At 36.8% G+C, this 25,001-nt stretch overlaps 1 protein-coding gene across 10 annotated transcripts in view; it reads left to right on the forward strand.

Moving 5' to 3' along the window:
• LOC150083758 (uncharacterized) overlaps positions 1 to 25,001 on the forward strand; it is a 999,111-nt gene that overhangs the window by 934,310 nt on the left and 39,800 nt on the right. For 8 of the 10 annotated variants that reach the window (XM_090377461.1, XM_090377460.1, XM_090377463.1 and 5 more), the window contains 2 exons: positions 16,795 to 16,878; positions 19,726 to 19,819. In XM_090377461.1, coding sequence (XP_090233587.1) covers positions 16,795 to 16,878; positions 19,726 to 19,770 — 129 coding nt within the window. In that variant the 3' untranslated portion in view covers positions 19,771 to 19,819. The remainder of the gene's footprint in view (positions 1 to 16,794; positions 16,879 to 19,725; positions 19,820 to 25,001) is intronic. The other 2 variants (XM_090377466.1, XM_090377469.1) reach the window with 1 other exon arrangement.

The raw sequence follows: 25,001 nt of genomic DNA on the forward strand, positions 1-25,001 counted from the left end.
TCTGATGAGTACAATAAACAACTGTACACAGAAATATGGGCCAGTAAATCAGATTATTTTATAATGGGAGATTTTAACTTCCAAGATATTCACTGGAACTTGTGGGTTGTTCACTCCTACAGTAGCAAAGCTTTTCTGGATTTATTGGACGATTGTTCTCTGCTGCAACATTTTGAGAGGCAACTAGAGGGAGTAACACTCTTGATCTGATTATCAGCAGTGATGATTCATGCATTAAGAATCTGCAGATAAAGGAACCTATAGGTGGCAGTGATCACAGTGTGCTGATGTGGGATTTACTTAAAGACATAACTACCATCGGAGGAAAAGGGAAGGGTTTTTGCTTTTGTAAACGCGACCAAAGTGGTCTCAGACAGTTTTTAAATTCTATACAATGGGACCAACTGATGATGTGACCAACAGCAAATTTTAAATGGGAAGCATTCAAAGAAGTAATCTTGGAAGCTGCTAGGTTTTTTATCCCAACCAAGAAATGAGGTCCAAGTTTAGGCCTAAACGGATGACAGATGAATTAATGAGACTTGTGGCAGAGATGAAAAATGCATCGGATACACAAATTATCAGGTGACACAGAAGACTATGGTAGATATAAGCTAGTCTGTATTCTGTATTCAAGTCACAAAGGAAGTTAGGCAAGCAAGGGCAAGTTATGAGAAATCTTTGGCAAGCATACAAAGAAAAACAGCAAAAATTTCTTTACTTATGTAAACTCTAGGAAGGGGAAGAATCAGATTGGTCCACTTGATATTGATCGTTCAACTGTTGACAAACCTGCTAAGATAGATGACAAACAGAATGAGTATTTTGCATCTACATTCACACATGAGTAATTCTTTAGGGAAGGGGATGCCTGAAGATAATCAAAGTCTAACAGGAAACTAAAGGATTTGTAATAACTGAAAGGAAAATGGAATAGAAATTGTTGAAGTTGAATATAAGAAAGGCACCTGAGGTGGATGGGATCTATCCAGTTATATTAAAGGAGTCAGCAAAGGAAGTAAGCAAATCCTTAGCCAAAATTATGAAAGCTTCCTTGGACTCAGGGGAGGTCACCATGGACGGGAGATGTGAAAATGTGTCCCTAATTCACAAGGGGGGAGCAAAGGGTGACACGAGTAATTGCACACCTGTTACTTTAGCTTCTATTCCAGGAAAAATAACAGAGTCACTGGTTAAAGAAGCACCCCAGGTTCATCTATAGTTTAGACACAGCATGGGTTTATTCCGGGGAAGTCTTGTCTGACAAATTTGATTGGATACTATATACTATGATGTCGTCACAAAGGAGCTGGATGCAAAAAATAATTTTGATATCATATACTTGGATTTCAGGAAAGCTTTTGATACTGTTGCACATGGAAGACTACTGTACAAATTGGAGCAGTATGGAATTAAAGGGAAGTTGCTGCTATGGATAAATGGATGGTTGAGTGGGAGAAGACAGAGAGTGGTAATCAACGGACACTGCAGTCAATGCTGAAAAAAAGCCGTGAGGTGGGTTGAATTTGAAAGTGTAGTAGTAGTAGTAGTGGCATGTGATGCAAGAAAGCATGTTTATGAGCTTGTGCAGCATCAGCCAAAAAAAAAAAAAAAAAAAAATCACACCATTCCCTCCAAATGCCTGTCCAGTTCCTCCTTAAATTTATTCAACCTATCAACTTCCACAACGACAGATGGAAGTTTGTGATGCAAGAAAGCATGTGTATGAGCTTATGCAGCATCAGCCAAAAAAAAAAATCACACCATTCCCTCCAAATGCCTCTCCAGTTCCTCCTTAAATTTATTCAACCTATCAACTTCCACAACGACAGATGGAAGTTTGTTCCAGCAATTAACCACCCACTGGCTAAAGGCAAATTTCCGCACATCTATTCTACATCTGTCTTTCCTTAATTTAAATTTATGCCCTCTTAGGTTTATAATCCGAACAAGTGGAAGGATCCCATCAGAATTCAGCGTGCTCAACCCATTCAAGGCCTTATACACCTCAATCAGATCACCGCGCAGGTGCCTAGTCTTCAGCCACTGCAGTTTGCAGAACTTAAGGCTCTCTTGGTAAGAGCATCCCTTCACTCCCCTCACCAATCTTGTTGCTTTCTCTGTACACGCTCAAGTAAATCTACATCCTTCCTAAAATAAGGCCTCCAGACCTGTACGCAGTACTCAAGGCGTGGCCTGACCATTGCCTTATACAGAGGGATAATCACCTCCTTTTCCCTGCTAGCAAAATTCCTATATATCATTGACAAAACCCCATGACCTGCCCTGGCAGCCTTTCTGCATTGCTCAGAAAACTTCATATCTGCCTGCACAATTACTCCCAGGTCTTTTTCATTTTCTATCACCTTAAGTGTAGTACCACACAGTTGGTACGTTTCTCTGGGGTTACTTCTACCCATATACAGTACTTTGCATTTGTCAAGGTTAAACTTCAGTTGCCACTTCTTAGCCCATCTGCCCAAATTATCTAGATCCTGTTGCAGTAGCACACTGCCATTACTATCATTAACAACCCTGCTAACCTTTGTATCATCTGCAAACTTTGACATTAAGCCTGATATACCTTCATCAATATCATTGATAAATATACAAAACAACAGTGGACCCAACACTGAACCCTGTGGGACTCCACTAATAACAGTAGTCCACGAAGCGCAGCACCCATTGATTACCACCCTCTGTCTTCTCCCACTTAATCATCCTTTTATCCATTTTAGCAACTTACCCTTAATACAATTCTGCTCCAATTTGTACAATAGTCTTCCATGCGCAACAGTGTCAAAAGCTTTGCTGAAATCCAAATATATGATATCAAAATTACTTTTTGCATCCAGTTCCTTTGTAACCACATCATAATAACCAATCAAATTTGTCAGACAAGACTTTCCCTTAACAAACCCATGCTGTGTCTGAATTATTGCTGCAGTCTTGTCTAGATGATCCTGCAATGCATCTTTAACCAGTGACTCCATTATTTTACCCGGAACAGAAGTTAAACTAACTGGTCTGTAATTACTCGTGTCACCCTTCGATCCCCCTTTGTGAATTGGGGATACATTTGCACATCTCCAGTCAGTGGGAACCTCCCCTGAGTCCAAGGATGCTCTCATAATTATGGCTAAGGGTTTGCTTAGTTGCTTTGCCGCCTCCTTTAATATAACTGGATAGATCCCATCCACCCCAAGTGCTTTTCTTATGTTTAACTTCAACAATTTCTCCTCCACTTTTCTCTCAGTTATTACGAAATCATTAAGTATCCTGCTACAATTTGATAACCTTCTGCCATTTTCAAACCTTAATAATTCCTGATGAGTGAATGTAGATGCAAAATACTCATTCAGTTTGTTTGCTATCTGAGCAGGATCATCAACAGTGGAACCATCGATTTCAAGTGGACCAATCAGATTCGTCCCCTTCCTTTTAGACTTTATATAAGTAAAGAAATCCTTGCTGTTTTTCTTAGCATCTTTTGCCAAGGATTTCTCGTAATCTGCCTTCGCCTGCCTAACCTCCTTTGTGACCTGATTACAGACTAGCTTATATCTGCCATAGGTTTCTGAGTCGCTTAATAATTTATATGCATCCCATGCATTTTTCTTCCCTGTTACGAGTCTCATTAGTTCATTAGATAACCATTTAGGCCTAAACCTTGAACAATATTTCTTAATAGGTATGAAACTTTTAGTAGCATCCACGATTAATTCCTTGACTGCTTCCCACTTAGAATTTACTGTTGGTAACATCGTCAGTTGATCCCACTGTACAGAATTTAAAAACTTTCTGAGACTACTGTACTCATCTTTACTGAAGCAAAAACCCTTTCCTTTACCCCTGATGGTAATTATATCTTTAAGTAAATCCCACATCAGTACACTGTGATCACTTCCACCTAGTGGTTCCTTTATCTGCAAATTCTTAATACACGAATGATCACTGCTGATAACCAGATATAGAGTATTACTCTCTCTGGTTGCCTCTCGAACATGCTTCTGCAGAAAACAATCATCCAATAAATCCACAAAAGTCTTGACTAGTGTGTGAGTGACCAACCCACAAGTTACAGTCAATATCTGGGAAGTTAAAATCCCCCATTATAAGACATTCTGATTTACTGGCCCACTCTATTTCTCTGTACAATTTTTCATTGTACTCATTCGAGTCATTAGGCCTATAACACACTCCTACTCTTATTTTTGCTTTCGCCGTGCTTATGTCACACCAAACTGACTCAACAGTGCAATGTTCATCTATATCAACTGGGTGCACTTCTTTTGATTTTATGTTTTTCTTAATTAACAGCATAACACCTCCTCCCTTTCTATCCTGTCTATCCTTTCTGTACAATGTGTACAGAAAGGATAGACAGTTCTGCATTCCTTATATCTGTGTGACACCATGTCTCTGCTATCCCAACAATATCCACCTTTGATGTCTTGACCAACACTTCAAATTCATCAAATGTATTTACTATACTTCTAGCATTGGTATACATGCTCCCATTCCTATTTCTAGTTACCCTAACACATCCCATATACCCACCTATTTCAGGATGACTGCCATCCATCCCTGAAACCCCCAAACCCCTCGCTCCAGGTCGCTACTTATTCTAATAGAAGTTGTGCAAGAATCACCTTCACCTCTGCCTACGGCTACTGTTAAACTATTAGTCCTTGTATCCCCCCAAGCTATCAGTTTTCCGACCCACCTAACACTGCCTCGATAGCATCAGCAAATATTCTTGCCCCCTTTCTATTTAAGTGTATCCCATCCCTGTAGAAGCAGTCTCTCCTGTTAACAAGTACAGTCCAGGCTGAAAAAAATTCTACCCCTTGAGCCTTGCACAATCTTTCCAGGGCCGAATTGATTGACAAGGCTCTCACCATATACTCCCTCCTATTGTGTCTGGGCAGAATTGCAATCACTTTCAAATTCAACCCTAATTCTCGGCTTTTGTTCAACAGTGACCTGTACTTGTTAAGTAATTCTGACGGTCTCCTACTCTTAATATCATTAGTGCCAACGTGTACAACTATATCACTTTTTGTGCCCTTAAAAGATGATATCCGCTCTACAACATCATCAACCTTTGCCCCTGGCAGACATACCCTGGTCCTGTTCCACCTATCCTTTTTACAAAGCATGTTTCCCGTTTCCCTGACAATAGAGTCACCAACAACTACTAGTTCCTGTGGGACCAGCGCATTCTGCCTTGGGGGTTGCCGCTTTGTTGTGTGATGACCAAGTGCAAGCTCTGGTGTTGATGTGGGCAGCTGAGAGCTTGATGGGCCCCTCAATTAAGATCTTTCGAGGGCATCCACCCCGTCCTTCAAATTCTCATATAGGCCCATAACAACGCTGAGTTGTCGCCTGATTTCCTTACATCGAGCACACACAAAGACATCCCCCATGGCAATATCATGTTCCGTTCCAGAGAGTTCAGCAAATATTTCACAAGTTGCACATTTTTTTAGGCTGTGATGCGTTGGAGAATCGCTCCCCTCAGTTCTCCCCCGAGTCACAGCACTCCTGCCACTTTGTGCCTGTTGCTTTGCTGCTCTAGTTTGGGGCATGCTATTTTAAATTAATAAAATCAATAAATTAAATTAATTAAATGTCAGTACTACGCTATGTAATAGAAACAGTGAAGCGTATTACTCTATATAATTATGCGTTAGAGCTACCTAGCTACCTCAATTAAAAATTTGAATTCCCTACCACTATATACAAAAACAATTGCTGCAAGATTCGAACGAAATAACAGTTTTATGTATATTACGTAGAAATCCACAAAAACCTTTTATCTAAATTAAAATAAAAACAACCAGCGTAACTATAACTATAAGACTACGTATTAAGTACAATATAAAATAACAATTATGTAAATAAAAAGGCAAACACTTATCGCTTTTTCGGAGCCTGTAACTCACAGCTGTAATTTATAAAGGGAGTCCAATCATGTCTGCAATTCTGCCCAGACACGACAGGAGGGAGTATATGATGAGAGCCTTGTCGATCAATTCGGCCCTACAGAGATTGTGCAAGGCCCAAGGGGCTAGAATTTTTCTCAGCCTGGTCTGTGCTTGTTAACAGGAGAGACTGCTTCTACAGGGATGGGATATACTTAAATAGAAAGGGTGCAAGAATATTTGCTGATGCTATCGAGGCAGAGTTAGGTGGGTCGGAAAACTGCTAGCTTGGGGGGATACAAGGACTAATAGATTAACGGTAGCCGCTAGCAGAGGTAAAAGTGATTCTTGCACTACTTCTATTGAAATGCAATTGAGCAGCAGCCTGGAAAGCAAGGCAGTGGGGATTTCCAGGACTGCTGGGAGTCATAGTGGATCAAGTAAATACATGGGCTGTTTTAGGGTAACTAAGAGTAGAAACAGGTGCATGTATACTTGCATGTACACCAATGCTAGGAGTATAGTAAATAAATTCGATGAGCTTGAAGTGCTAGTCAAGACATCAAAGGCAGATATTATTGGGATATCAGACACGTGGTGTGACAAAAACATAAGCAGTACAGAATTGGAATTTGGGGAGTACAATGTGTACAGAAAGGATAGACAGGACAGGAAGGGAGGAGGGGTTATGCTGTTAGTTAAGAAACACATAAAATCTAAGGAAGTGCATCCAATTGATGTTGGTGGACAATGCAATGATGAGTCTGTTTGGTGTGACATAAGCACTGGGAAAGCAAAATTGAGAGTAGGAGTGTGCTATAGGCCTAATGACTCTGATGAGTATAATGAACAGCTGTACAGAGAGAAATAGAGTGGGCCAGTAAACCAGATTGTCTTATAATGGGGAAGTTTTAATTTCCCAGATATTGACTGGAACTTTTGGGGCTGGTCATTCACACACTAGCAAGGCTTGTAGATTTATTCGATGATTGATTTCTACAGCAGCATTTTCGAGAGGCAACCAGTGGGAGTAATACTCTTGATTTGATTATCAGTAGTGATTCTTCATGCATTAAGAATCTGCAGATAAAGGAACCACTAGGTGACAGTGATCGCAGTGTGCTGAAGTGGGATTTACTCAAAGAGGTAACTACCTTCAGGGGTAAAGGGAAGGGTTTTTGCTTTTGTAAAGGTGACTATGGTGATCTAAGACGGTATTTAAATTCTATACGTTGTGACCAACTGATGATATTATCAACAACAAATTCGAAATGGGAAGCATTAAGAGAATTTATCTTTGAAGCTACTAGGCTTTACATACCAACTAAGAAATATTGTTCAAAGTTTAGGCCTAAATGGATGTTAGATGAACTAATGAGACATATGGCAGAGAAGAAAAATGCATGGGATACATATAAATTAATGGGTGACATGAAAGCCTATGATAGATATAAGCTGGTCTATAACCAAGTCACAAAGGAGATTAGGCAGGCAAAGGATGCAAAGAGTTCTTTACCTATGTAAACTCTAGAAGGAAAGGGATGAATCAGATTGGTCCACTGGATATTGATGGTTCAACTGTTGATAATCCTGCTCAGGTGGCTAACAAACTAAATGGGTATTTTGCATCTACATTCACACATGAGGAGTTATTCAGGGAGGGGAATACCAGAGGTGAATTAAACTCTGGCAGTATGCTAGATGATTTTGTAATAACTCTAATAACATAAAAAAGGCACCCGGGGTGGATGGGATCTATCCAGTTATATTAAAGGAGGCAACAAAGGAAGTAAGCACAGCCTTAGCCATAATTATGAGAGCTTCTTTGGACTCAGGGAAGCAGTTTCTTGCTCTTAATACCATTAGTGCTATTGTGTACAACAATATCACCTTTTGTGCCCTTAAAAGATTGTATCTGCCTTACATCATGTACTTTTTCCCCTGGCAGACATACCCTGGTCCTATTTCACTTATGCTTCTTGCACACATTGCCCGTTTCCCCTGACAGTAGAGTCAGGAGAAACAGGCAGTGACAGTAACTAGCTCATGTGGGATCAGTGCATTGTGCCTTAAAGATTGCTGCTGTTTTGACTGATGCACCAGAGTGAGCCCTGGCATTGAGTTGGACAGTCGAGAGCTTGATGGGGACCACTCCATTTTAATTCCTTTGATTGCATCTACCTTATTCTTCAAACTCTCATAAACACCCAACAGAACACCCAACAGTTGGCGCTTAATTTCTTCAAACTCTTACATTCTCTTTCGCTGGATTATGTCCTGTTCCAGAAAGTTCTGCAAACATTTCACAAGTTGCACATTTTTTTAGGCACAGCCTAAAAAAATGTGCAACTTTGTGCCCATTGCTTTGAATTCCTTTTGTTATAAATAATAATATATGGGTAGAGATACATTTAAGATATATGCAGAAATCTCTTCCTGCTAAATACATTCTTGAAAAATTGAATTCTCTCTCTCTGTCTATTCTTCAGACCAGTATTTCTTTATATAATTTTTTTCATTCATTTCCATGTTGAAAATAACTCCAGAAAACCTGTTCATTTTAGTGAAACTGAAACCATCGCAATTGTGAGAGTTTCCTTCTCTCCGCCCCCCCCTCAATTTCTTCAGAAAGGCCTTCACAAGGTCTTGATGGCATGTCTAAATACTTCACTCTACACAGAGTATAAGTTATGTTGTGACTCTTTAAAAATAATAAAAAAAAATGCTGCCTGCCATTAATAATTGAATATAAACATTTACTTCATTTTTCAGCTCATTTATATGAAAAAAAAAAAAAAAAATGGATAGCAGTGCAGCAGGAAAACAATTTTATAATCAGAAAAGTGAACAGTCACACTGGTTTCCATGTCAGACTTCAGGAAAACAAAACGAAAAAAAAAAAAAAAAAAAAGAATTACTTGCCATTAACAGTTAAATATAAACATTGATTCAATTTTTTCAGATTGTTTGTATGAGGTATAAATGGATGACAGTAGAGTAATTTTTGAGCCAGCATACAAGGAAAACAAATTTCATAATTGGAATATCATTGATGGTCGTCATATTCAGACAATAAAAGAAGGGGGGAAAAATAATAAAACACTGCCAGCCATCAACAATTAAATATAAACATAAATTTAGTTTTTCAGATTGTTTATATTAAGTATAAATAGATGGCAGTACAATATTTGAGCCAATACAGTGGTAAACCTAGATTGACTTCAAGGATGGTCAGAAAAGTGGCAGCTTTGCTTTAATCCAGCAAAGTTCAGGGTCTTACACCTGTGGAACAGTAACCCTAAATTAACTTATGCACTTGGTGGAGTTGAACTAAAGTCAGTAGTGGAAGAAAGGGACTTGGGAGCTACGATATGGTCAGAAATGAAGCTCTCCAAGTATTGTAGAAGACAGGTTGCAAGCAGTAGTGGATTAAGGTCGGTTGAGGCCCCGGGCGCAGAAGAAAATATTGGGCCTCTTAAAAAAAAAGAGAGAGACAGGGAAAATAAAAATACATGTTAACCATTTTTTTAAATAAATAAAAAATATTATGTACTATTAATGTTTTATTTCCAATAAAATTTGAATATAATATATGTATAATATAATTAATAATAGCATAATAATAATCACAAAGTTTTGAACTAATAGTTGAACATATTAGTTCAACTAATTTGTTGGTGTTTTGCATATAAAGTTGGGGTTTTGCGTGGGCCCTTCAGAAGTCGGGGCCCAGGGTGCGGGCCCGGTGCACCCGCCGTTAAATCCACCTCTGGTTGCAAGGAAGGCCCATGGTGTCCTATTGATGATTTATCAGACATTTGCTAGTAGAGATAAGGACATCATAATCCCATACAAGGCTATTTAGGCAGGCGAAGGCAGATTACGAGAAATCCTTGGCAAGGGATGCAAAGAAAAACAGCAAAGAGTTCTTTACTTATGTAAATTCTAGAAGGAAGGGGATGAATCAGATTGGTCCACTTGATATTGATGGGTCAATTGTTGATGATCCTGCTCAGGTAGCTAACAAACTAAATGAATATTTTGCATTGACATTCACACATGAGGAGTTATTCAGCGAGGGGAATGCCAGAGGTGTACGCAACTCTAGCAGTAAGCTACAGAATCTTGAAATAACTGGGAGTAAAGTGGAGGAGAAACTGTTGAAGATAAAAACAAGAAAGGCACCCGGGGTGGATGGGATCTATCCAGTTATATTAAAGGAGGCAGCAAAGGAAGTAAGCAAACCCTTAGCCATAATTATGAGAGCTTCCTTGGACTCAGGGGAGGTACCCATAGACTGGAAATGTGCAAATGTGACCCCAATTCACAAAGGAGGATCAAAGGCTGACACAAGTAATTATAGACCTGTGAGCTTAACTTCTGTTCCAGGAAACTTAATGGAGGCACTGGTTAAAGAAGCACTGCAGGATCATTTAGACAAGACTTCAGTTATAGCTCAGACACAGCATGGTTTTGTTAAGGGGAAGTCTTGCCTGACCAACTTGATTGGATACTATGATGCAGTCACAAAAGAACTGGATGCAGGGAATAACTTTGATATTATATACTTGGATCTTAGAAAGGCTTTTGATACTGTTGCACATGGAAGACTGCTACACAAATTGGAGCAGTGTGACATTGGAGGCAAATTGCTGCTATGGATAAAGGGGTGGTTGATGGGGAGAAGACAGAGAGTGGTAATCAATGGACACTGCTCATCGTGGACTGATGTTATTAGTGGAGTCCCTCAGGGCTCAGTGTTGGGTCCATTATTGTTTTCTGTATTTATAAATGATACTGATGATGGTATATCGGGCTTAATGTCCAAGTTTGCAGACGATACAAAGGTTGGCAGGGTTGTCAAGGACACTACTGACACTATGCTGCTGCAACAGGATCTGGAAAGGTTGAGCAGATGGGCTGAGAGGTAGCAAATGAAGTTTAACATTGATAAATGTAACGTACTACACATGGGAAACAGCAACCCCAGAGCAACGTATCAACTCTGTGGTACTACACTGACAGTGGTAGAGAATGAAAGAGACTTGGGGGTGGTTGTGCAGGCAGATATGAAGTTCTCTGTGCAGTGCAGACGGGCTGCAAGAGTAGCTCATGGAGTATTGTCAATGATATACAGGAATTTTTCCAGCAGGGATAAGGAGGTGATTATTCCATTGTATAAGGCGATGGTCAGGCCACACCTGGAGTACTGTATACAGGTCTGGAGACCTCATTTCAAGAAGGATGTAGAGCTGCTGGAACGAGTACAGAGAAGGGCAACAAGATTAGTGAATGGAACAAAGGGGTGCTCTTACGAAGAAAGGCTTAAGTTTTGCAAATTACAGTGTCTGGAGACTAGGCACCAGCGAGGTGATCTGATAGAGGTGTATAAAGCCTTGAATGGTTTAAGCATGCTCAATGCTGATGGGATTCTTCCTCTAGCTCAGAAAAATCACCTGAGAGGGCATAAATTCAAATTGAGGAAAGACAGATGTAGGATAGACGTGCGGAAATTTGCCTTTAGCCAGCGGGTGGTTGGTTGGTGGAACAGACTTCCATCCCTTGTGGTGGAGGTTGATAGCCTAAATAAGTTTAAGGCTCAGCTGGACAGGTATTTTGAACGAACAGAGGGGTGAAGTGGAAGTGGGTTTTTTTTTTTTTTTTTTGGCTGATGCTGCATAAGCTTGCTTTCTTGCATCAAATGCCTCTACTAATGCTAATGCTAATGCTAATGCTAATGCTATTGTTAGACCACAATTTGAATACCATGTTCGAGTATGGAGACCGCACCTAAAAAAGACATTGAGCTACTTGAAAGGGTCCAAAGACAGGTAACTCACCAGGTGAGATTGGCAAACATCCATATGAGGAAAGACTGAATATATGGGTTGCAGAGCTTGGAAACTAGGTACCTTAGAGGAGACCTGATTGAGATGTTTAAGGCTCCTAGGCAAAAGTAAAATGAATGAGGACAAAATTTTCGTGGTTATAAATTATTCTAAAATTAGGAGCCATAAATTCAAGTTAGGAGGGGGGGGGATGTTTTGACTGAATTGCAGGACGTTTTATTTTAGCCAGCGAGTTATAAATAACTGGAATAAGTTACCTACATGGATAGTAGAGGCTGATAGTTTGGGGAAATTCAATGACCAGCTGGATAGTTATCTACAGTAGGGAAATGCATAGGTTGTGTATTTCCTTTTCTTTTATTATTTATTTATTATTATTATTATTATTATTATTATTATTATTTTATTCTTTTTTTTTTTTTGGCTGGTGCAGCACAAGCCTTAGGCTTCCTTGCACCATATGGCCATTACTAATACTAATACTAAAAAAAAACAAATTTCATAATTAAAAATTATTATTATTATTAGCCATGTGGTGCAAGGAAGCCTGAGGCTTATGCTGCACCAGCCAAAAAAATTCCTGAGCTACCCTGAGAGAGAGAGAGAGAAAGGAATCACCAAGAAAGAGAAGAATAATGAAATCCAGCTGAGGCCGATGTTCGCAGCACCTTGACATCAGACTGAAAGAAGGCTAAAAAAATGCCATCTGAAGTCAAAAATTGAATAATAAACATCATTAAACCTGGTTTGGCTTTTCTGCTTGTTTATATGAAATGTAAATAGATGGCAGTACAGTAATTGCACTGTATTGGCCACACAGCAGGAAAACAAATTCCATAATCAGAAATGCTGACATGGATGCAACATTGAACCACAAAAGACTAAATTTATTCAAATTACTCACTTCCACAATGTCAGATGGTAGTTTTTTCAAACAATCAGTTTCTCTCTTCACTTGAAAGCAAATTTGCACACATCTATCCTGCAGCCATCCTTTTTCAATTTAAGTTTATATTGTGTGTGTGTGTGTTATCTGAGAAAGAGTAAGAGTACCATCATTAGATTTATTCAATTCATGAAAAGTCTTAAACACTTTGATGAGGTCTCCCCACAAGTGCCTAGTTTCCAAGCACTGCCATTTGCATAACCAAATTCTTTTGTGGTAAGGGCACCCCTTTGTGTTCTTGACTGATCTGATTGCTCTTCTCTGTTTCCATTCCAAGAGATCAGTGCCGTACCTAGACTTCTGTCGGCCTTGGGCGAAATATTCATTTGGACCCCCCCATCCTCACAAAAATTAAAGGTGGAATTCGTAGAATTGAAAAATAAACTAAAAACTCAAAAATTATTCAAATCATAATTATTTATTTAAACTTTAACAACTAGTACATTTATATAAATTTAAAAGTTTTCACATCATTACCTTACGATATTTACTTGATATAAAATTGTCTATAAAGTTATCTTTTAGTACATATTGTTCTATTGACATAATGGCCAATCATTAATTCTTTCTTGGCCAATTGTTGCTCATGAACATGTTTTTATCATTTTGAGTCTTGAAAAACTCTCTCCAGATGCAGCCGTAATTGCCCATGTTAATGATTCCGAAGAGAAATGGTGATGTTTAGATATAATTCAACTTTTTTTTTTTTCAATAATTCTAAGTAACCAATTTTTTTTCCTTTTAAACCATTCTGCAAAGATTAGATTTCTTGAAGTAACTCTTTGGCATCGAAGGCTTTGCTCCTGTCTTCGCCAGTCAGAATTCTTTCAAGGTGTTGACATTTCGTTTCTATTGCACTTTTAAATATATTCATGAAGTTTTCTGATTTTAGAATAAGATGAAAAGCCGAGAATATTTCATTCATCTGATCAAATCATTCTTGTAAGTTAATGATAGCTACATTGATCATTATATTAAAAAATTCCGTTTCAAACCTTTTGGTTGGATCAATCGAGCATTCATCTGATGGTTTCACAGGTAAATTTGTGCTTTTTTCTGGAAACTCCCACTTCTGGTAACACTGACGGTACTTCCAATTCAGTTGCAATGTCTATAGCTTTATCCACACACAATTTAAATCCTGATGCTCTAAATTCATTTAGTTAACTAAGAGCACCTTCTATCAATATAATTGCAGTGTTCACATCAATTGTGCTACTTGAAATGGCTTTACTTACACTCAGTATTTCATACCAAAAACTACATTCATAATAAATTTAAAAAGACATCATTTCTGTTAATAAACCTTGTATTTGAGGCTGCAAGTTTCCATTTTTTCCTTTGGCCTGTTCCTTGATTTCATTTAATGCGGTTGTAATCAGGGCCGCGTGAACGCTACGGCCAAACCGGCCATGGCCGAGGGCTTCACCCGAAGAGGGGCCTCATTTTCAGTGTAAATATTTTCTAAAGTAGTGATAAAAATTTTTAATAATAATAATAAATAAGTTAAAAGTTTCTATTAAAATTGTTTTTATTATTACTTTATTTTTCAAGTCAAAAAACAAAACATTTTTGACCTCTTAGTTTAAGTTTTTATCAAGGAATTATTTCATACCAAATGGGCCTCAAATTTAAATATGGCTGGGGGCTTATTTCATCCTTAATCTGGCCCTGTTTGTAATAATCCCATAACTGATATCATACTGCTTCAACAGCTTTTATCTTGCCTTTCCATTTTGTTTCTCATAGAGATTTCAATAGTTTTCAAAAGAATATTTGCATGACAAAATAATTTGAAGCAAAAGCAGAAAATGGCATCCTTTTTTTCCAAGTATATTCACGCGGTCATTAGCATCAATGGGATAGTGTTTAAATGAAAGCAAACAGTTTTAAATGTGCATCTGCATTATTGTGGATTTTTGTTGAATTAAAACTAGGTTTAAATAACAAAAATAGGCAAAAATTAGTTTCTTTTAACTTCCTAAATTCTTTTAATTTCTTGTAATGGTTGTTTCTTAATAGAAACAACCTCCTCTTTTTTTTTTTTTTTTCACATTTAAAAAAATTAAAATATCATTGGAAATCGGGCCCCCCTACATACCCAGCCCCGGGCAACCGCCCGGTTCACCCGTAGCTAAGTACGGCACTGCATGTGATCCACATCTTTCTTAAAGTGAGCCTTCCTGAACTATGTGCAGTACTCAAGATGCAGCCTAACCATTGATGTCTTGACCTAGAAAACAAATTTCATAATTGGAATCGCTGATGGTTGTAATATTCAGACAATAAAAGAAGGAAAAATAATAATAAAACACTGCTGGCCATCAACAATTAAATATAAACATAAATTTAGTTTTTCAGATTGTTTATATTAAGTATAAATATATAGCAGTATAATGTTTGAGCCAATTCAGGGGGATTAATGCTACCTACATGCAGTATCTTGCATTTACTAATGTTAAAACTCATTTGCGAATTCTTTGCCCATGTGCGTAATTTTTCTAGGTCTTGCTGCCATGCCTTGATTCCTGTCTAACTTTGTATTATCCACAACCTTAGATTTGTAAAGTTAGCAAGCTTGATATGCCTCATCAGTAGAAATTATTAATAAATACTGTAAACAGAAAGGAGACTCAGCAATAAACCCTGAGGAACTCCACTAGTGCTCATTTATAACATCTCTCTTCTGTCAGGCAATCATCACTTTATCCATAGCGCTAATTGTCCCCTAATTCATACTCACAGTAACTTGCCCCCTAAATCACACAGTGCTCTAGTTTGTATAGTATGTATGTTTTTTTTTATTGTTTGTTTTTTTATTTTTTATTTTTAAACAAAAAAAACTTATTTTTTTGTTTTTTGTTCAGTATTGAGAATTACATGTGACATGAAGTTTTGAGATTACAAAAGCATTATTGGGTTTGATCTTGCATTTTCTACTTTGAAACATAGTCATCATATATATATAATTATAATTATATATTTTATAATTAATTATATAATTATAAAAATGAATAATAAAACATTTGTAACCAAAATGGTATAGCATGATTATGTGATAATGGTACATCTTAGATGGAATCATAAGAAGTGTAAACTACAGGTGTAAACATTAACTCTTCTATGATACAATTTACAGTCACAGAAATCTTTACTGTATGTAAAGTGAGCAGTTTACTTACAGATACAACCAAAAAAAAAAAAAAAAAAAGTTATTTTATTTTTTTTTTTATCATACCCTCTTATAACTTCTTGAAACACTATTTATTGCCTAAGAGGTATTAAATTTTCCCACCAAATCAGCAGATAAAATATGTTCACAAAAATGAAGATAAAGGAGTAATTTATTTATATGGTTAAAATTTAGAATTTTGCAAAAGTATAATCATTTTTGCAGACAAAAAGCACTGGTGTGTTTTATAGATCATTATAAATGCTTTCTCTCTTTATCTAATTTACTGATTCTTTATTAAATGGTAAAAAATAAATCACAGAGGGATTAAAAAGCTAGCAATGCCTAAGTGTTCCTTGGTACGTTTTTTGCTTATCAGGCTTATAGATTGGGCCAGAAACCAGTCTTGCACAATGCCTTTGTTCCATAATATAAAAATTTCTTATTGCAATGTGGATTTTCTTTTTTTTTTTTTCTTTTCTTTTTTTTTTTAATTCCAATATGGATTATATATAATTAAGGTTGACTTAATAATATAAAAATTCAGATAAATTTTGGTTACTTAGATCTTAGAATATATCATCCCTTTGTAACTGTCTCTTAAAGATTACTGTTGAGTTTAGTCAGTCTATGTTTAGCTGGTCTGTAGTTAAACTGAAAACATGAGGCAAATGTGCTATAATTTTACTGGTATTTCATTTTGAAATATTTGAAAACTGCTTATATATTGTTTAAAAAATTATTGTCACTCATGAATCAAACAAATGTACTTGAAATATTTCGAAAGGAACTAAAAAATCTGTATTTAATGAAAATATTTCCCTTACAAAGCGAAACATAAAAAACACATACTACACAGAAAATACTATCGAATGATGCTCCATTTCATCCTTTGTGTAGGGTGTCCCTGGTTTAGATGCACCTTGCCCTCTTGGTCCTGATGGTTTACCATTACCTGGCTGTGGATGGAGACCTCCTAGCGTGGTAAGAGAAACCCTTCTTTCTCACTTTCTTTTCTTTCTTCCTTTCTTTCTTTTTTAGAATGGGCACAGAACCTTTCAATGCATGATTCAGATGACCTTCATCTTTCTTATGCTTTTATTTCTCTGAAAGTCCAGCTTGCTCATTCTGTCTTCTACTGCATCATTTCAGAAAAATCTCTACTATTTTCTTGATTCGCATTATGAGCATTTGTTATTGCCATTTCCAAAATACTGTTGAAAGGCCATATCCTTTTAATATCTTTGAAATTATGGAAATAAGTGTCAGAGCAGCTTTAGTTGACAATATTTGGATATAACTATATCACTATGTGTTATCAAATATTTTTCAAGTTTTTAGTGATGATCTTTTGATCAGTCAGTGTTGGATATTTAGGTTAATTTGTTGTACTTGGTTTGGTACCACTCATTTGTCCCTTTAGAAATTTTATGATATAAATCTTACTAAGATAGATTCATATACATTTTTCTGTTAATATCATTTTCACCTTAGCATGTTACTTCATATTGCATGACAAAAATTGAAAATAAAAAACTGTTAATTCAGAAGAAAAAATTATTAAATCTTGAAATAATTAGCATTTGTTTTTGAGATAATTGTTATTAGTTTAAACAGTCATTATAAGCACTTCATTCAAGGTAGAGGAATGTAAAGAAGAGCTGTAAATTATTATTCAATTTGCATTGCTTAAAATTATGTTAAAAAAACCTTGGACTAAAGGATGATAATAAAATATTGTGGATAATATTAGAATTCACACTGTATCTAAGGTATTATGTGATCATAATTAAAAACAAACAGATACTATAATTTTAAAAAAACAAGCTGTCTTGGGTAGCATATGTGACCACTAGTATACTGCCCAAATCCATACTGCCACACACACACACACACACACACACACACACACACACACACACACACACACACACACACACACACACACACACAAAAAAGCACTGTTCATTGTCAGCATTCTGGTATACCAGTTGTAAACTTCACTTTTCACTGGTAGTTATCATAATATAAAAAGAAAATTTATTTCTAGCTTAAATTACACTGAGGAATTAATATGACAGGCATGCAAGGCTGAATTTACCAAGGTGCAGTGGCACAGTTGCTTTAGAGCCCCTGTGACATTATTTTTATGGCTGCTAAAAATATGTGTATTTAACAGGGTGGTCCACCTAAATACACCATTATTCAAGCATTTTGTCCTACTCCTATTGTATGACTTTTCTCATGGATTGGAGCACTGTGGACAATTAGAAAAACAGAAAAGAAAGCAGAAAGATGAATGACAATTAGAAAAACAGAAAAGAAAACAGAAAGATGAATGACATTTAGAAAAACAGAAAAGAAAGCAGAAAGATGAATGACATTGGGGTAGCTTCTGATGTTCAGGTGTGGTAGAACATTCAAAAGCATCATGTTGTCCAGTAACAAAAAACATGAACTCCAGCTAGATTAATAGTCTCTCTCTCTCACACGCATGCACACACACACGCGCGCGCACGCACACACACACACACACACACACTCACACAATTATGATGTACCTAAATCTCTCAGCACTTGCACTAGAAATACTAAGTAACATAACATTACTATTACTTTGCATATAATCTATTCATCCTGATTTCATTTAATTCTAAATGATATAGCTATAGCCTCACTGCTAATCTCATATAATTGAAGTTCAGTGAGAAGCTATCCCAAAGTCATTGTGCTTTTTTTTTTTTTGTTAATCATCTGTAGTCAGGGAAGTCCCAGAATTTTCTAAAGGTGAAGGGGCTAAAGCAGTTTATCATGGAATCATTAAGTTTTAATCATCATATTTAACAGTAAAAAATCTATGTTATTTTGATTGAGAGAGGAATCCCTTTAGCTTCTCTCTGGAATCACCCCTTGTCTGTAATGGTTTCTTCCCCTAGTGCATCCTAACCCCTGTAGTAGGGTTAGGATGAAGCAGTTGCCATATTCTTCCTGGTGCAGTATAAGTTAAGGATAAATATAACCTAACAATGTTATGAGATATTCATTCTTCAAGGTACTCAAATAAATGGGAATTTTTTTACAATAGAAACAGAAGTATGCCTCTGCAATAGGATTTTCTCTCTAGTAAAATTAACTGTGGCAACTGAAGGACTCTGTCTCTGCCAATCTAATAAAAAGTTTCAAATTTGATGCATACTGATGTCCAAGATAGAGGATCTGCCATAAATTTGTGTACCATTTACAGCTCCACAGCCAACAAAGTGGATTGATTTGGTCCATTAAATAATCTATATTTTAATTAATTTATAAAACAAAATTTCAAACACTAAAAAGAAAAAAATTGAATTTTACAGTTAGCAGAACTTACATAAGTATTGTTTTAGTTTTCACTATAATTATCATGTTATTTTAATAACAAGGATAATCTAACAATATTGAAATAAAAAATATTCTTTTTCTTTTATTCTTGGTAAACTGAAAAATTATTTCTAGTTGATAATATGGACCATGGTTACTGTTTCTGCAACTAATTTTTTAAAATAGGGAATCTGAAATGGAGCATAAATTAAAATAATTCTCTTAATTACACAGAAGAAACAATTTCTAATTTTTAAATAAATTTAAACAATAATGAATTTATTTCAAAATTAATGCATTTAATAATTTTAAAAGAGAATTCTAATCCTTATTAAATTCTTTTTTTCTTTTAAACATACCTCTTCTAGACAATTAATAAAACTGTTGCTATATTTTTCATGTTTGTAGTGCCATTGATCATATTTGGTTAGATATTTAATATGTACTGACTATTTTTTCTTTCCTAAATATCAGGGTCCATTGCCACCTGTGCCTCACCCAACCAAACCAGACACCTAACCTCCACTGTCAGTAGAACAGCTAATCACTGCCACTCACCACAAGAACAGTGAGTTTATTTTTTTAATATCTAATTAGTAAACAGAAATATCCTTTTTAAAAATGTCTTCATCGTACAGCTCATGTATATACCCTTTTGCAGGTAAACAAGGTGAGACTAAAAAATTACTGGACTGAAGTATTAGTTGGAAAATTTTCATTATTATTATTAGTAGTAGTAGTAGTAGTAGTAGCATATGCTGCAAGAAAGCAAGCAACCTTATAAAGCATCAGCAAATTAAAAAAAAAAAAAAAAAAACTCTCACATCACATGTTCATCCCTTCCAATAATTTGTCTAGTTCTTCCTTGAATTTATTGAAAACTGCCCACTTCCACAATTCCAGATGCAAGTTTATTCCAACAATCAACCATCTGCTGGTTGAGGCAAATCTCCACACATCTGCTCTGCACATCTATCTGATCTCCATGCATCTAATCATCCTTCCTCAATTAGAATTTATGTCCCCTTGTAAGCAGCCTGAGAAAGAATTAGCATTAGTAGAGGCATACTATGCAAGAAAGCAAGCTTATGCAGCATCAGCCAAAAAAAATAAAATAAAATAAAATAACCCTCCCATTTCTTCACCCCTCCATTCATTCCAAATGCCTGTCCAGCTCAGCCTTAAATTATTTAGGCTATCAACTTCCACAACAAGAGATGGAAGTCTGTTCCACAAATCAACTACCAACTGGCTAAAGGCAAATTTCCACAAACCTATTCTACAACTGTCTTTCCTCAAATTCAATCTATGCCCCCTCAGGTTCTTAATCTGAGCAAGAGGAAGAATCTGATCAACATTCAGCTTGCTCAACCCATTCAAGGCCTTATACACCTCAATCAGATCACCTCACATTTGCCTACTCTCATGCACTGCAATTTGCAGAACTTAAGCCTTTCTTGGTAAGAGCACCCATTTGTTCCCCTCACCAATCTTGTTACCCTTCTTTGTACTCATTCTAGCAACTCTACATCCTTCCTAAAATGAGGCCTCCAGACCTGTAGACAGAACTCAAAGTGTGGCCTGACCATTGTCTTGTACAACGGGTTATCACCTCCCTGTCCAGGTGCCTCCATAGCCAGGTGGGCAGGAGCGGCAGTGCATAGCACACGCTTCTTGATTAGACCGGGGTTCGAGCCCGTGACCACCAAATATGGAGGATGCGGAAAGGTCAGGGAATAACCACCTCATACCCTCGGAGCAATATGGCCTTAGTTGCTAATGCTCCTAAAAACCAAATACAGTAACAGTACACCTAATTCTGTTTTTACACAATAGATGCGTTCCTGAAAAATACATGTAAAAAAAATTCGTGTAAAAAACACATAAAAATATTCGTTTTAAGCTTATTATTTTATTTCAACAAAATACACATGTAATAATATGTAATGAAAATGTATTAAAGTAAATTTGTATGCATATGAAATGAAAAAAATTCTTCATGAACAAAAAAAACCTGTTTTACACATAACAAGATTTTATTCATTTTCACTTTCTGATAATAAACGGCGCATACGTTTGTGTACGACTGGAATATCACTAGAAATGTTGTGGACATGGTCTTCTTCCTCTATTATGAAATTCTTTCTGTGATCTCTTGAGAAAAATCAGCACGAGTCTCCTCTGGTGCTGATGTTTCACCGGTTTTTACGAACGAATTCAGTTATTAATCGTTGTGTTCGTGTTTTGGTTAGGCCGTTATATAATTCTCTGTAAGAGGCTGTCAACAACTTCAGTTCACGTTGAAACTGCCCAGCGCGTTCTTCATTAGGGTCATGTTTGACAAAATGATTACCTAATTTTCTGGCCAGTTCCAGACCTTCTTTTATTAAATCTGCATTTAGAACAGAATCATTTTCTTCATTATCACTACGTTCTGTGGGATAAGGAGTCCCAAGGACAACCTCTAATATTTCATCTTCGCTTAGGGCTTTGTCGGTTAACAATTCATCAATATCTTCAAACGATAGATCATCGAATCCTTCTCCACCAATTTTGTGTGCCATTGTAATGATGTTGGGAAATTCGGTCGTATTAGGGATGATGGGATCTTTGTTTTTTACACATTGTGGCCAAACCGCTTTCCAACACGCATTTAAAGTTGCTGGTTTTAATTCAATTAACGCTAATCGAACTTGATTGATACAATCCATAATTGAGAATTTCTTCCACACATTAATGACTGTTAGTGTTTCATCATTCAGTTTGTCCAAAACGTGTTAGAATGTTAGTTTTACGTAGTATCTTTTAATTGTCGCAATTATACCTTGGTCTAGCGGTTGTATCAAAGATGTAGTATTAGGTGGCAGAAATAAAATTTGTATGTTTGGGTGTTCCAAGACAGGATGGCCGGGTGCATTGTCAAGAAATCAGAAGAACCTTAAATTCGAGACCTTTCAAATTCATATAACATCTGACTTCTGGGGCGAAACATTTGTTGAACCATTCTGTAAAGATAGCAGTTGTCACCCAGGCCTTCTTGTTTGACATCCAGTGAACAGGCAGTTTATTGATATCTACACCTTTCATTGAACGTGGGTTTAGGGCTCGATTTACCAGCAGTGGTTTCAACATACGATCTCCTGAAGCGTTGTAGGAAAATAACAAGGTCACACGATCCTTAGCTGCCTTAAAACCACCAGCAGTTTTCTGCGATTTGGCTACATACGTTCTGTTCGGCATTCGTTTCCAGAAGAAACCAGTTTCATCTGCATTCCACACTTGATCAGGAGTGTATCCTCCGTCTTCAATAATTTTTGCAAGTTCCTGCGGGAATACTTTAGTGGCCGGTTCATCTGCAGATGCAGTTTCACCTTTAATTTTTATATTAGGAAGAGCATTCCTTTTAAGAAACCCTATCATCCAACCTGTACTCGCAGAAAATTCATACTTTCTGTTTAACTGAGATGTAGTGCTTGGCTCCTTTTCTTTAATCTGTCTGTAAATTCTTAGTGCTGTTTGCTTGATGGCATTTCCATCTACTGGTACTCTTTTTTTGTGACTCATCTTCTATCCATATTACTAGAGCCTTTTCCATTTTTTTCTTGACAATATCTCTTGTATATGATGATGAATTAACACTTACTTTTGTTCTAGAACATACCAACTTCCTAATTGCAGCTTCATTTTTCTTAATAGTTCTTATGGTAGCTTCATGTACACCAAAATGCTTTCCTACAGACGTAGCCCCTTGTCCAGTTGCAAGACGATCTAAAATTTGAATTTTAAGTTCCAAAAAAATCGCTTTCCTTTTCATTTTGGTAATAGACGAATTATTCGACATTATATAAGGGCTACCGAAAAATATCTCAGTTATAATTAATAAAAAAAAGTATGAAAAATTTGTAAACTTACAATTTATTGACTATCAGCAAAATTAATAAATTTATATGTGCACATATAAATTTATTAATTTTACGGAGGCCTTCCCTCCGTAGGGAAGGCCTCCGTAGCCGAGTGGGCAGGAGCGGGAGTGCAGTAGCACATGCTCTTTGAGTAGACCGGGGTTCGAGCCCCTGACTGCTGAATACGGTCGATCTGCCAACCCGCATTGGACCAGCGTGGCAGATTATGGTCCATTTCCCTCAGCATGAATTGTTGAGGAGGCTTCCACCCTGCAGTGGGTTGATAATGGCTGCACTTTACTTTTATGTGCACAAATTTCACTAAAGATTCTTTCACTTTGAAATAGAGCTTACTACTAAATGTCTTTCGAAGATACAATTCACGAATACCGTAGATGTGCACCAAATTCAATAAAAACATTGATGATTCATAGATACCTAGACGTACACATTGGTAAACAAAAAGCACGCGTTTCAAAACGCACACACACTAGTTATAACTCTAATAAATAGCTAATAATCACACTAATCTATTGGTGCGTGCAATATAGAAATGATACTAATATGCCACAAATAAAAAAATTTCTTAGAATTTAGGCAAAAAAAATTCATAGAAATCGTGTTAAATCAAAATGACTCGCGTAAAAAGAGAATGAAATATTTATTTTGAATTCGTGTTAAATCAAATTCGTGTAAAAAAAATTCGTGCAAAAACAGAATTAGGTGTAATAGTAACCTCCTTGTCCCTGCTAGCAAAATTCCTATATATCATAGACAAGACTCCATGACCTGCCTGGCAGCCCATCTGCACTGCTCAGCAAACTTCATATCTGACTGCATAATTACCCCCAGGTCTTTATCACTTTCCACTTCCCTGAGCTTTCCACGTCCCTGTGGTACTGTAGTACCACACAGTTGGTATGTTTCTCTTGCTACTCATATGCAGTGCATATGGGTATTGCTACCCATACACAGTACTTTACATTTGTCAATGTTAAACTTCAGTTACCACTTCTCAGTCCATTTACCCAACTTATCTAGTCCCAGTTGGAGTAGCATACTGTCTTTACTGTCATTAACAACCCTGCCAACCTTTGTATCATCTGCAAACTTGGACATTAAGCCTGATATACCTTCATCAATATCATTGATGAATATGCAAAACAACAATGGGTCCAGAACCAAACTCTAGGGAACTCCAGTAATAACATTCGTCCATGAAGAGCAGTGTCCATTGATTAACACTCTGTCATATCCCACTCGACCATCCCTTTATCCATTGTAGCAACTTATCCTCAATGCCATACCATTCCAATTTGTACAGCAGTCTTCCATGTGCAACAGTATTAAAAGCTTTCCTGAAATAATCCAAGTATATGATTTCAAAATTATTTTTTGCATCCAGTTCCTTTGTGACCACATCACAGTATCCAATAAAACTGGTCAGACAAGACCTCCCTTTAACAAACTCATGCTGTGCCATCAGCATTGAGCTTTCTCAGTCCATTCAAACCTTTAAACACCTCAGCCTTTGCAGGTGCCTAGTCTTCAGATGCTACAAATATGCAAAATTGAAGCCTGTCTTGATGAGACCACCATTTTGTTCACTTGACCCATTGTCATTGCCCTTCTCCATTCATTCCAGCAGAATACATCCTTCATAAAATCAGAATACATTCTATACATCCTTCCTAAAATGAGGCCTCCAGACCTGTATGCAGTGCTCAAAATGTGGCCTAACTTAATGTGGCATCACCTTATACAGTGGGATTATCCCTGCTAGAAAAGTTTCTATATATTATAGACAAAACTCCATGAGCTGTCCTGGCAGCATGTCTGCATTGCTCA

The sequence above is a fragment of the Mastigoproctus giganteus genome, chromosome 7 (assembly GCF_048544385.1).
Source record: "Mastigoproctus giganteus isolate SK-2022 chromosome 7, ASM4854438v1, whole genome shotgun sequence".
NCBI classification, from domain to species: domain Eukaryota; kingdom Metazoa; phylum Arthropoda; class Arachnida; order Uropygi; family Thelyphonidae; genus Mastigoproctus; species Mastigoproctus giganteus.